This window comes from Olea europaea, chromosome 6, assembly GCF_002742605.1.
Source record: "Olea europaea var. sylvestris chromosome 6, O_europaea_v1, whole genome shotgun sequence".
NCBI lineage: Eukaryota > Viridiplantae > Streptophyta > Magnoliopsida > Lamiales > Oleaceae > Olea > Olea europaea.
This window is the reverse complement of record NC_036242.1, coordinates 23418383-23433552: the sequence shown is the minus strand read 5'-3', so window position 1 is coordinate 23433552 and position 15170 is coordinate 23418383. Positions and strand designations below refer to the sequence as shown.

Genomic DNA, 15170 nt, shown 5'->3' with positions numbered 1-15170 from the left:
AAGTCTTTGCCATAAACAAAGAGGACTTGATTAATTTTTCATAACCTAGAATGAATTTGTATGATTTTAAGCATTTCTCTAACAATTCAAGCTTCAAACTTGAGCTCCAACACAAACATATTTTAACTTTACCAAATGACAAATTTTATATCCACAAAATGGCAAAAGAATACATTTTTCTCGTAATGCTGAACATTTTGAAGATAATTTTTTTTCCCCCGCTAAGTCCTACTACCTTGAAACCCCAATTTGAGATTCAAAACTGTACCAACACATAATATGCATTAATGTACAATCACCTTGATATAAAGGTCAATATCGACCATTCTTGAGAACATTTACCTTTAGACTTCCACTGCAAGCACAAGGACTCTCTAAATTGCTTAGAGAATCCTCTTCCTGGCAAATTCGGCACTCTGCCATTGCTAACAGCGGTGCCTCCTCGTCTGCAGCCTCATTGTTCTCCTCCTCCATCACTTCCTTCTCTTTCCCCACTGACGATGAGGGCCCCACCACAGCTGGTGAAGCCAACTGGCTGGACCCTACCATCTCCGGCTTCACCAGCTGGTCCACGCGCACCACCAAATTCTCACCCATTTGCACCTTTTTGACACCACAACCAAAACAACAGCCACAAAAAATTCCTATGCAAAAATGATAAAAATTTAAAACAAATCCCTCAAAAATACACACTAATCAATGCCCATTTCATTTTATCTACAAAGTTATCATCTATTGGCGTGTACATTAACTATAAACACCTGAAAAAAAAACGAATCTTCAATACCAAAATCGAAAACCCAATTCATAAAGGAACAAAATCAAGATTCCCCATTTCAATTAATTAAAAACAAAAAAGTCAACCTTTTTTTTCTTATGATAAACACAATCTACTTCCCCACAAAGACAATTATGGGTCTTCAAAAAAACCTTGAAAATAAATTAAAATCCACTGATCACGCTGCAATATACAGAGGGATCAGAGAATTTCTTAGATATGGGAGCCAAACTGAAAAATGAGGAAAAGAAAAGAAATGTACCTGAAGAACGAAGATCTCGAAATGAAATCGCGAATTTGTTGCCTAACCAGAGAAAAAAAAAAATTAATTGAAGGTCAATAATGTATATGCCTGTGTATACGTGCGTGCATATGGATATATACATATAATAGTAATTCTATTTTTACGCGTTTTCTTGACCTTCACTTTTGTCTAATCTTGATTATGGACTTTTGACTGTAAAATTTACTCCAAATCAAAAATGAAAGAAGAAGCTTCTTGTTTTCTTTGTCACGTTACAGCTAGGTGGGGTAAAGATAAGCGTAGGATTTGGGGAAGAAATTGTATGTTTAGTAATCGATGACGTTTTTTCCAAAAGTCCAACGTCTTGAAATTAAAAGGGGTCGGGCAACTTTGTCAGCTTCGATATTTATTTTTTGCCGCCTGGGCCTACATTATCTCACCTAACGGTCATATTTCATCGATAATATCGCAAATTCACAAGAATTTGATATAAATAAGGTAAATTGGTCAAAATAAGCAAATATTTTTGAAATGATATAGAAAATAGGGTGGGATTGGAGATTAAAGCATCTCCATTGAGACATGAATAAAATAGATCATGTTTAAAAATATATCCCTAATACAAGCTGATAAGATTTCCTTCAAATCGACATGATAGAGAAGAAAGATATTGCTCTTGTTTGAGCTCCATTCTTTTCGAGAAATTCATTTTTCAACAGTGTTTTGACATCATTTCAATCACACATTCTTTAATAAAATAATATTACACGTAAATCTAAAACTTTTTTTTTCATTTTTTAACCACACATTTCCTATCAATACACTATTCAAAAATTCATTCTTCCCAAAAAATGGGGCTCAAACAAGTGCATTATCTAGAGCTCGACTAAATTTAAAAACTTGATTGGACATGATAATTCAATAATTTATTTGATTTTATTTCTATTTTTAGTTAAGGAGTAGTTTTTAGAAAGGCCAAGTCAATAATACCATTTTTCATTTTTATCAAAATGTTTTTGTCACTCATCACAATGGCCTCTTAGTGCATAAAAGACAAAATTACCCTTATGTTACACAATTACAAAAATATGGTATTATTTAAAGACTGTTAAACCCTTTTAAGTTACAAAGAATTACAAACATTTCCCACTGAAAATTTCAAAATCAAATCACTTTTTTATCTGTTTACTCAAACACAAATATAAACTGTTTCATTTTTCATCTACTTTCAACATTGAAATCTCATAAATTTATAAAATGCTCAGTAAGAAAATATTATTTCTAGCCAGCATTTCGAATCGATAAATATATTTACGTATTTTTGATTTCGTTTTTGTTAAATTAGTAAATTGTTTTAATCATTAAATCTTACTTTTACATAGGCAGATAATTTTTTACAATTTCAGACATATATATAATTTTTTTTAAACAAAAGCGGAAAAAAATTCATACGAGCAAGTCCCAATAGTCAACCTGTTGCCTGAGTTAGCGTCACCCAAACGGTCGGGCGAAAATAGTCGGCCCATTTTGAGCCGGCTGGATCCAATTGACTAGGTGATTTGTTGGCCTAGACGACTTTTGAAGCATTTTTTCATCTCTTAATGATATATTTTTTTAACAAATTATGTTTCTTAGGCCCTGTTTGAGCTACAATTTTTTTTTTAAAAAAAATACATTTTTCAACAGTGATTTGAGATCATTTCAGTCACACATACTTCGATAAAATAATATTATACGTAAATTCAAAACTTTTCCTTATTTTTTAACCACACATTTTTCATCAATACATTATTCAAAAATGCATTTCCATTCCAATAATGTGGCTCAAACAAGGGCTTAATGTAGATATAGAATCAACTGCAATCTCGATTTGTTACTTTGGTGGATTTGAAATGAACGAAAATGATCGATGGGTGTAGAAATGGACAAGTGAAAGACGTAGTGCTATTGCAATTGTGATAAGATCGAGTACATCATATACAGAAAAATGTATCACTATTTACAAAACAAGCTCAATGTTGATACCTCTCAGTAGACATGGAATTGAGATTTCTATTCAACGAGCATACGTACATTTCAATTCCATCTGTAATGGTTACTTCCAAAGCTAAGATTAAAGTTTTAATTGAATTAAACCAAAATTGCACGTCTTCTATTTGCGTAACTTTAGTTAAGAAGAATGTTCCCGAGAGTGAACACAAAAATTTCGATAGAGGAGATCGTAATGTGAATAATTTTTGAGACATGTTGAAGATAGTTCGTAAAGATGATGTGACTATTCCCCTAACACTTGTTAGTTCGTAAAGATGATGTGACTATTCCCCTAACACTTGTTCCTTACCATGATCTCACTGTAACGCACAAAATTTTCTCAATAGTTCAAGACAACGAGAATGAAAATAAATTTACAAATGAGGATTTGATTAGGTTATTTCATCAAAGACATGAGTCGGTGGAAGCTCACAAGCTAGAACAAGTATATAGCCCTCCAATTATTCGCGTGTAGTTTTTGATGATGAAGATTTGTAGGTCGAGCAATTGTTTGAAACAAAGAAATATTTTGTAGGAAGCTGTGCATCGAATTGTTTTGAAACACAACTCTGAGTTTAAAGTAAATAAATCAAACAAGTTGATGTACACAGTTATCTGCATTGGCAACAGTTGTCGTTGACTTTTGTGAGCGATGAAAATGAGCACGAATGAGTTCTTTATAGTTTGTAAGTATGCACGAGAACATACATGTTAAGTTAGTATACGACGAAATAATCATAGGCAAGCCAGAGCATGATTCATTGATCGACAAATAATTCACAAGTTTCAAGACCCACGAACAATCTATAAACCTAAAGAAAATATTAAAGATGTTCATCGAGAGTATGGGGTGGTTATGAACTATCAGAAGGACTGGAAGGCCAATGAATGCGTATTGGAAGACTTATTCGGTTCGGTTGAGGACAATTATACTAAATTGGCCAGGTATTGCTATAACATAGAGAGAATTAATCCTGAATCGGCATTTTTTATTGAGACGGAAGGCGAGAATCGGTTCAAGTAAGGATTTCAAAATGCGATGCGACCCCTAATTCTAATCGACGGTACAACCCTTAAGACTAGATACGAAGGTAAGTTGATTATTGGAACATGTCAAGATGCCAACATCTAAATTTACCCTCTTGCATTCAGCATAATCAACGGAGATAATGATCTAGCGATGCGTTGGTTCTTCACAAAGTTAAGGAAAGTAATTGAGGATGTCGAGAACCTTGCATTCATAATTGACCGAGTACAATCAATAATAAATGGTATCATCAAAGTCTTTCTCGAGGCACATTTCGGTTGTTGTATAACCATATACATGACAACCTAAAAACTAAGTATCGGGACAGTGGCGTGGTTGCATTGTTTAGGAGAGCTACAAAAGCTTACAATTTTGAAGAGTTTGATAAGTTTATGGTCGAAATAGAAAGTAAATTATATGTTGCATGAGAGTATCTAACAGAAATGGGGATCGAACATTAGGCACGATCACATTTTTTCAGAACGTCGATACAATATGATGACGTTGAATAATGCGGAGTCACTCAATGCATTATTCAAGAATGATCGAGAGTTACCAATTCTCGCAATGATTGAGCACGTTTATAACAAACTATAGTAGTGATTTCACGATCGACGTGAAGAATCACAGAGTTGTACAAATGTGCTAACCTCGTCTTAGGAAGATAAACTCTTCAAGATTTTAGAGATGGCGAGAAACGTTTGTGTGGAACCACTGGACCAGTTCGCTTCTCCGTGAGATGTGGACATAATATCGAATATATCGTGGACTTGAATGATAACACGTGTACGTGTAGAAAGTTCCAGTTGGAAAGTTTTTCATGTACGCATTCAGTGGAAGTGGCTATGCATACAGGATTCTCAGCACACACCTTATTTAGTTATTATTATATGGCTGATTATTGGAGAGCATCGTATATTGAAACGATATTTTCTGTATCAAATGAAGTTAAGTGGGAAGTTCTTGACCACATTCTCCCACTTAATAATGTGTTGCCACCCGGAGTTAGACCACGTACTATTGGACATAGATGCACGTCTAGAATATCATCTATTGGAGAATTTTCTCAACTTCGTAAATGCGATAGGTGTGCGCAACAGGGCATACTTGCTGATTTTGTACAAGTCAGATTTCTGTACATAACAACTGATGTGTAATGCAATACCTTAACTCTATATTTACTATTTCGTACAGGCATCTAAATTTACCATTGATTATTTAGTGGAATAATTCATTATTTAATATTTTTTTTTTACTCGAGCATTTTACGTCCCATGTTAAATTTAAATTGATGGTTTTAAATCATGCTATGTCAAGATTTTTATATAAATTTGATAATATTTACGATTATCTCATAATTATTTTAAATATTCAATGTATAATGTTTTACATAAATTTGAAAATAAAATCATTGCTTAAGCGCATTCAAGATTAATAGTGAAAAATTTTGAATAATAGTTTTTAGAAGATCTTCAAGCAGCAAAACTTTTTTCAAGGTTATGACACGTGATTTTAACACTAAATTGGTATGTTCTTCTTATTGGATTCACATTCAAATGGTATATAACTACTATACGCAAGTCATAAATTCATTTAATTTAATTACTTAATTTATTTAATATTTAATATAATTTTTTATTTAAATATTTCACTAATTATTTTAATTGGTTATGTATATCATTTATTTAATATTTAAATACCTTATTCAACGTATAATATGTACATAAATTTGACTATATTTACAATTATCTCATAATTGTAAAAAAAATTCAACAAATAATATTTACATAAATTTGACAATATTTAAAATTATCTCATAATTAAAAAAAATCAACGTATAACATTTACATAAATTTGACAATATTTAAAATTATCTCATAATTACAAAAAAATACACAATATTACAAATCACAATTAAATTAATATAAATCGCACACTAATTTATTCCTCTGAATTTATCTCGATTAGTTGATTCTATCAACCTTATGTGCTCTACTCAAAAATTCAATATACTTTATGACAAACATGCTGCAGTTACCCTTGCTAAAAAAAATACAACCACTTATGGAATATCTCGCGTGTCATCATGTTCAAAATAATGGCTAATCTATCTTGCACAGTCACCCCGTTTGCCTAGCTATTAGAGGAAAGATCATAATCACCAACTCCAAGTTTTGCTCGAGCTAATCCTGCGTCAGACATGAATGATCAGAGTTGTATACATATATAGTCGAGTTAGTGAAGACAATCTCCAAGGTAATGCAGTGATGATTCACAATTGCTAGAATGTATATAAGCGTGCAACCCTTCCATGACTTTCTCCCGACACTCGACGACGTCTCATGACCCACTCGAGCATATACTCGAACGCTGTGTACTTGTTACCCATAAGTTGGAGTGACTAATACTCAATGGTAATGGCACAGAAGAACTCGGTGTTCAATATTACTTGGTCAGTAATGTGAAACAATTTTAGATACCTTTCAGCTCGATTGCGCAACAAGTTCATGGCCAAATTGATGTGTTATATCAAGAAACACCAAAAAAAGAGAGTTATTTTATTTAATAAACCAACCATTATGTATAGAAAAAAAATTACAATATAACTACTCTACTTACATCGTCGACAAGCCAAGCCCTCGAAGTGGTGATGTCATCGAACCACTTGTAAACATCCGATATCGTCCTTCGAGCTATCGTACGGCTAGCTTTGAAAAAAAAAAAAATGCTAAAAAACATATATGAATTAGCTTAACGTATTGTACTAAAATTATACAATACTTATCCATGCAAAATTTTTCTCCACTCTGTTTTTAACACTTTCCATTTGGTATGGTCCACCTTCCAAAAAAATTGGAGTACGTCCCGTCGATGAACCTCCTCCTCTTCGCCTCAACCGTGATGGGAGAGATGACATACTGTGACAGAAATCTCGGCCTCTTGCCAACCACCTGCTTCGGTGCGTTAGCAACACGATTCTTTCCCTTACCTCCATTACCCTCTCGGTTATAAAGATGACATCCTCAATCGTGTCTAGCATCCTCTCCTCCTCCTGTATCCCCTCCGTCACATCCTCTTCCTACGCCACATCTTCCTCATGTACCCCTTCCACCACCTCCTCTATCCCTCTATCTCCATCGAAGCTACACCCTCCATTGTACATGAAAAAATGATTCGAATGTTGCATATGATGGCCACGACAAATCATCATACTCCATACGACAATCTCCTCCATCATCCCTTTGCTCATGAGAACTGCCAGTCCTTCCATCACCCCTCCATTCCAAAAATCGCTAGTCCTCTGTCATCCTTTACTTCCCGAAAGCCGTCGATCCCTCGTAAGCCTGCTATATTGCCTCGTATATCTACGACCTCAGCATGAAGGTCTCCCAACCCGACTTATAGCATCGTGACATCATTTCATAACTCAGTCATGTTGCCTCTCATCTCCCTCATAAATACAGTCAGGAGTTTGAACAAATCTCCATCGAAGCATTATGACTATGTGTAGGAGGTGATCTCCTCGACAGAGGAGGTGATACTGGACGGCGCTTCTAAAAAAATGAATATTACAAATGAATAAGTTAATTTAAAAATCAAAACGACAGTCAACAAATTATATTCAATTAACATACCTTATCTCGATCAACGCCTGACTCGGGCATCTGATCATCTGGCATAGCTGGAATAGACAGTCCGTGGAGATAACTTTGACCCTCCTCCTCAATCGACGATGTTAACTCGTTGAGGACTTCAAGTTGAAATATTGACATTTGACCGAATTAATGACCATGAATCAAGATTTCAAAAAGACGTACAACATAAATCGCAAACTTATAATATGTACCTCAAGATCGTCGAGGAGAGCTGATAATTGTTTGGCAAGTGGAATGTCTACTAGCCAGCGATGCATCCAAGGGCAGCATGTCTCCCTTCTCTTCGTATATCGGCTAGCCAAGATGTAGACAATATTATACACCCATATCTGCAACAATTACAATTATTATATATAGAATTTTAATAAAAAAATAAATAATTCATTATGTTAAACATTTACCTGCAAAGCTAACGGCATGCCATATGAATCGTACTTGCACTCGGGCCTACTTTCCTTAGGCATCAAAATCCTCTCCTAAAGACGCGTAAGGTATCCGTAAAACACTTCTGTCCCCATGGATAGTTGTTGAAGGTATCAATGTCATCAACAACCTTCAAACGAAAAATGTCAATCGACGTCTTTTTGTGATGACACCTGAGTACGCTCTCGAGGATGAGTACCAAGACCAACTTCAACTTGTCAGACATCTTATCGCACTCCTTGAATACTTCTCCCAACTGCGCTGAGTCACTATCGTCCGCTCATGAAAATATTCATTCAACAATCTCCCGTTTCTCAAAATACGGGCCCTCAATGCTTCTTTGCCCATACATCTCAATTCGATAATGATGCAAACTCGAAAATAGAGAGTGTTGCTACCTTGCTCTCTAGATCAAAATGGAAGACATCTCCTTTAACTGGCTTAACTAGCCGACATACTGATGCATCGAGCAATTGTTTAAAAAAATTGTAAGTCGCGCAACGAATACAGGGGCATAAGCAAGATCGACGCAATATGCATGCATGCTCCCCGTTGAGCAAATCTAATACTGTTGTCAAAGTTATAGTTTGACATAACTTTGCCTGAGATCTATTTGACGACGTCGTCCAAATGATATTTCATTCTGCAAAACCTTGTGGAAGAGATAATGAATGAAACATAATATTAGAAAATTGAATTAATTGAAATATAACTATTATATGCAAGAATCAACAAATAATGAAATAAAGTAAATAAACGTAAAGAAATATTATACAACTAAATTATTTATTTTAAGTACTTATGTTAATTGTTTATTTGATATTCAATTTAATTTTTATTTAAATATTTCATTAATTATTTTAATTGGTTACGTATATTATTTTACTTAATATTTAATTAATTATTTATATTTCAATTACTTATTTTAATTATTAATTAATACTTAATTTACTTGTTTGTTTAAGTATTTCATTAATTATTTTAATTGATTATTTGATATTTAATTACTTTATTTGATTATTTATTTAATATTTGATTAGTTATTTAATTATATATTTTAATTAGTTATTTTAATTTTTTATGTAATATATAATTTTAATTTTATTTAAATATTTCATTAATTATTTTAATTGTTTACGTATATTATTTACTTGATATTTAATTAGTTATTTTAATTATTTCTGTAATATTTAATTTCATTTTTTATTTAAATATTTCATTAATCATTTTAATTGTTTACTTATATTATTTACTTAATATTTAATTAGTTATTTTAATTATTTATGTAATTTTTGATTTCACCAATTTTTTATTTAAATATTTCATTAATTATTCTAATTGTTTACGTATATTGTTTATTTAATATTTAATTTAATTTTTTATTTAAATATTTCATTCATTATTTTAATATGCCACGTATATTATGTACTTAATATTTAATTAATTATTTCATTTTTTATATTTTATTTACTTATTTTAATTTTTAATTAATATTTAATTTACTTTTTTGTTTAAATATTTCATTAACTATTTTAATTGATTATGTATATTATTTATTTAATATTTAATTACTTTATTTAATTATTTATATTTCAATTACTTATTTTAATTGCTCATTTAATATTTAATTCACTAGTTTATTTAAATATTTCATTAATTATTTTAATTTTTTACGTATATTATTTACTTAATATTAGTTATTATAATTACTTATTCTAATTGTTTATTTAATATATAATTTCATTTTTTGTTTAAGTAATTCATTAATTATTTTAATTGTTTATGTATATTATTTGCTTAGTATTAAATTATTTATTTTAATTATTTTAGTTACTTATTGATTTAATATTTAATTTAACTATTTCATTAATTATTTTAATTGTTTACGTATATTATTTACTTCGTATTTCATTACTTTATTTTATTATTTATTTTAATTATTTATGTATATTTAATTACTTATTTTAATGATTTATTTAATATTTAAATTAATTTTTTCTTAAATTTTTAAATAATTATTTAAATAAACAATTAAACATATAATATAAATAAATAATTATAGCAATTATCTAAATAAACAAATAAAATTAATTTTATAAAAAAGGGCTGAGATGCTGGCCTAGCATCTGGTCCAATTCAAACGATCAAGTTGTCTAGATAACGCCATCTTCACCACTCCCACTTGCAATAATACAGGTGGCTGGATTTCAGGCGATAATGGTTGAGATCGCCATTTCCAGCGATCTCCACCACCTAAACCTACATCAAGCATGCCATCATTAGTAATGGCAATGGGGCGGGTTCGGTTCGGGGCGGGGCGGGGCGGCGAGGGGCGATTTTCTTGCCCCATTTTATTTTTAATTCCGAGTTCAATTAAATGCGGATAACATTCAAGTTGAACTTTTAATAAAAAATGCCCTTACTTTATGTAAATTTAAGTTTTTGTTTTGGAATAAAATTATTTACAGTGTAAAATGATTTTTAGAGAATGTGTGGATAAAAAGTATGAAAAAAATTATAGGTCTACATGTAAATTATGTTATTAGAAAAATTGTTATAGAAAATAAGTTTAAATAAAAAGTGATTTTGAAATATATTGCATACATGAACTCTAAATATGTTATAATAGTTATAATTAAGTATGTAAACAAATAATTAACAAACAATTAGCTAATTAGTAACAAAGTTATGATAAATTAAGGGTTAGATGAACAAATAATTAGAAATTTGTTCTGTCGTGTAAGTATTTTTATTTGTTTCGAAAATATAAATATGTTTCAAATATACGAAAAATTTATTTTTCATATTTATTGATACAAAAGATGCTTGATCTTCATATTTACACGTAAAATTCTTTAATGGAAGCGAACCAAGATTTTCTGCCTTCATATCTCCACGTAAAAAAAAAAAAATAATAATAATAATAAAATAATTTCACGGGGTGGGTTCGGGCGGGGCGGGGCGGGGTAAATTGCCAACACTAGCCATCATCATATACCATGAGTTTTTTTGCATACATTTTCAACAAATCTGAGAATAATTATGCTTTATTTAGAAAATTAGTTGTATATTGGTTTCAAGCAAGTCACTTGAAATTCCTTTGATTTGGATCGTCGAATTCTCAACAATAATTTTTCACTATTTTCTCTCTTCTTCACTATGGTGAGGGTATAAATGGAAAGTCAATTGTTTTTAAAGAACAATTTTTTTTTTTTTTCAAATCCTTTCAACGGCCATTTTGGAAAGATGACCGGGTCAATCGGCCATGTTCCACTAATTCCTCTTTAGTTAATGTATTTACTTTTTCTCCTTTCTTTTATTTTCATTTTAGGATAGAGACATTTTGACAATAATACTTAGCTGTAGATAAATCTCATCCAAGACCATTTTAAGCTTGATTATTCATTGGACATCAATGTCACAAAAATTGTCATTTATTTTTTTGACAAAAATTGCAATCCATATAATGCATTAAAGATGTACTTATGATTCCCACTTTTAACTCGTTTATAAATTATACATTTTGTCGAAATGATCTGAAATTGTGATTTAAGTCATGAAACTCTCGTAGAGATAACCCTAATATTTATAATAATCATGCTATATGTACAATCATGGTTGACAACATATGTTGACGATACCCTATTTGACATTATCATATTCATTCATTAAAAATAAAAAATAAAAAATAAATCTATATCACATTCTTGAATTTTGACAAAACATAGTTGTCAATCAATATTGTACATTTAGCTTTATTCTATTTAGAATGATAAAATTTTTATTCCCTTGAAGAAGGAAAATAAAAATTGAATCCGGACTATACGTAATTGCCATTTATGATTTATTCTCAATCTTGGTTTGGAGGATTCTAGACTCTTTCGCCATTAGGTGTTGAATTTATTATATTTAATTGCAATTACATCGTTTGGTGGAGATTTATTCAAGATGAACATGCTGGAATATATTTAAAATTTGGTTAAATAGACTGGAGAAATTGTTCTAAGATTTTGCTGAAGATCAAGATAATTGAACACTTTTTGACATTTTCACGACACTTGCGCCATGTCTTTTGCGCATATTAAAAGACAAAATGGCACAAATTTTTAATTTCGATTATTTGGACTCCTTTAACAAGACTTTTGAAAAGTCAAAAGAGGCTTTCGAGATTCAAAATCAGTTTTTAAACAAGTTTGACTAATTTGATGAAAATACTTCTTTTAAAGGGTGTTTGATATCCATTTTTATGAAAAAATAAATTTTAGAATAGTACATTGATAAAGAATGCGTGGATGAAAAATAATGAAATTTTTAATATTATTTTAATGACGAATGTGTAATTAAAAAGAAGAGAGAAAAATGTATTTGATAAAAATGATAATCGAACGGGGCGTTAGTTAGAAAAACTTTTATGTGAAGCTGATCTAATTTAGCTTTCACCAAAATTTTTGCATTTCACTAAACAATTGTTGTAAAAGATGCTTAATTCCTGTTTGGTTCAGATTCATTAAAACTCATTTTTATGAAAAGCTAATTTTTAACCTCATAGTTTTTTAATACAATAATTTTGCATATAATTTCATAACATTTTCTTACTTTTTAAGACCACATTCTCCAAAAATCATATTTTTCAAATAAATTTGCTATTTATACATGAGCATTTACACGCCCCTCACAAGAGGGAGGGCTTGTGCCCAATAAATAAACGCACAGGCCCCCATTGTGAGGAGTGTGTATATATAACACTGTTCTTTTTCACAATATCCATGTTCAAAAAATGTTCAATAAGCTTCAAATCGCAGGTAAATCCTCTACTTTTATGACCTGAAAAAAGAGGGTGGGAGCCCCCCCCCGCGCCCCCGGCGGCCCATTTTCTGTCTGCTTATCTCTCAAAAAATATAATACTATATAGCAATATAATTCGAAATGTAGGTAAAAATAGATAGTATCATAGTACCATTCTATCATCATTTCCTCTATCTATAAGCAATCTCACTAAAAGGACCACGAGTCACTTGTAACTTCCTCTGTCAATCTTTTATGGACAAATCTGGGGCGTTGATTTCTCTACAATAATTTTTCACTCTTTTCTCTCTTCTTCACTGTGGTGAGGGTATAAATGGAAAGGCAATTGTTTTTGAAGTTTTAAACCTTTTTTTTTTTTTTTTTATAAAGCCGGTAAACGGCCATTTTGAAAAGATGACCGGGTCAACCAACCATGTTCCATTAATACCTCTTTAGTTAATTTATTTTTTCTCCTTTCTTTTTATTTTCATTTTAGGATAGATAAAGAGATTTTGTCAATAATATTTAGCTGTAGATAAATCTCATCCGAGACCATTTTAAGCTTGATTATTCATTAGACATCAATGTCACAAAAATTATGGTTTTTTTTTTATTTTTTTTTTCCTACTACAAAAACTGCAATTCATATAATACATTAAAGATGTACTTATGATTCCCACTTTTAACTCGTTTATAAATTATACATTTTGTTGAAATGACTTGAAATTGTGATTTAAGTCATGAAACTCCCGTAGAGATGACCCAAATATGTATAAAAATCATGTTATATGTACAGTCATGATTGACAAAATATGTTGACGATATCCTACTTGACGTCATCATATTTATTCATTAAAAAAATAATAATAAATAAAAATTCTATATAACATTCTTGAATTTTGACAACACATAGTTGTCAACCAATATTCTACAATTAGCTTTATTCTATTTAGAATGATAAAATTTTTATTACCTTGTAAAAGGAAAATAAAAATTGAATCCGGACTGTACACAATTGCCATTTATGATTTATTCTTAATCTTGGTTTGCAGGATTCTAGACTCTTTCGCCATTAGGTGTTGAATTTACTATATTTAATTGCAATCACATCGTATGGTGGAGATTTATTCAAAGATGAACATACTGGAATATATTTAAAATTTGGTGGAATACCCCTCATGGGGTGGTTAAGTTGGTGAAATAAGTGAGTGTGGAACCTTTGGTCACGAATTCGATTCCCCTATCAACACTCTCTTGGTCGAGTCTATCGCACATGGCTTGTTTAGTGTGATTTACTTAGTTGACGTGGTTTGTAAACTATTCGTCAGTTCCTCCGTCATAAAAAAATAAAATAAAATTTGGTGGAACAAATTGGAGAAATTGTTCAAAGATTTTGCGTAAGATCAAGATAATTGAACACTTTTGACATTTCACGACACTTGCGCCATCTCTTTCACGTGTATTATAAGACAGAATGACACAATTTTTAATTTGGATTATTTGGACTCCTTTAGCAAGACTTTCAAAAACTCAAAAGAGGCTTTTGAGATTGAAAAGCAACTTTTAAACAAGTTCACCAATTTTATGAAAGTACTTCTTTTAAACTGTGTTTGAAATCATTTTTATGGAAAAATGAATTTTAGAATAGTAGATTGATGTAGAATGTGTAGATGAAATATAAAGAATTTTTTTTTTATGTATAATATTATTTTAATGACGAATGTGTGATTAGAAAGAATAGAGAAAAATGTATTTTAATAAAAATGATAATCAAACGGAACCTCAGAAGAACTTTTATGTGAAGCTGATCTAATGCAGCTTTCACCAAAAGCACTTCTAGAATAGAATATGCTTTTAAAAATTATTTTTCAAATAAAAATTAAGGTAGTTTTCTTCAAAAGCACAGCAAAAATTATGCCAAAAGGTTCCAATTTATCTTACCAACATAATAATGATAATTAATTATTTAATTTTGACAAAATACATACCAAAAAATATACATCCACCTTCATTTTCAGCTAACAAATGATTTATTAGACAAATCAAACAATAACAAATGGCCTGAAGACCCCTAACACCACTACTATTACCTCTTGCATACAAAATCTTGAACCTGTACATGGACAAAAACAATTGTATGATAAACATCCTTCTATTTCCAGTCATATACAAAAGCACTGAAGCCTCACATGCCGTTTACCTTCCGAAAACATGTGTAGGCACAGT

General features: G+C 30.8%; 1 protein-coding gene across 5 annotated transcripts in view; it reads right to left on the bottom strand.

Annotated features, from left to right (window-relative positions):
- Positions 1-1316, bottom strand: part of LOC111396197 — a 4945-nt gene extending 3629 nt beyond the window's left edge. For 2 of the 5 annotated variants that reach the window (XM_023022544.1, XM_023022545.1), the window contains exons 1-2: positions 1041-1180; positions 343-644 (exon numbers count right to left, since the gene is read on the bottom strand). In XM_023022544.1, the coding sequence (XP_022878312.1) occupies positions 343-644; positions 1041-1164 (426 nt within the window). In that variant the 5' untranslated portion in view covers positions 1165-1180. The other 3 variants (XM_023022547.1, XM_023022548.1, XM_023022546.1) reach the window with 2 other exon arrangements.
- Positions 1317-15170: the final 13854 nt, after the last annotated feature.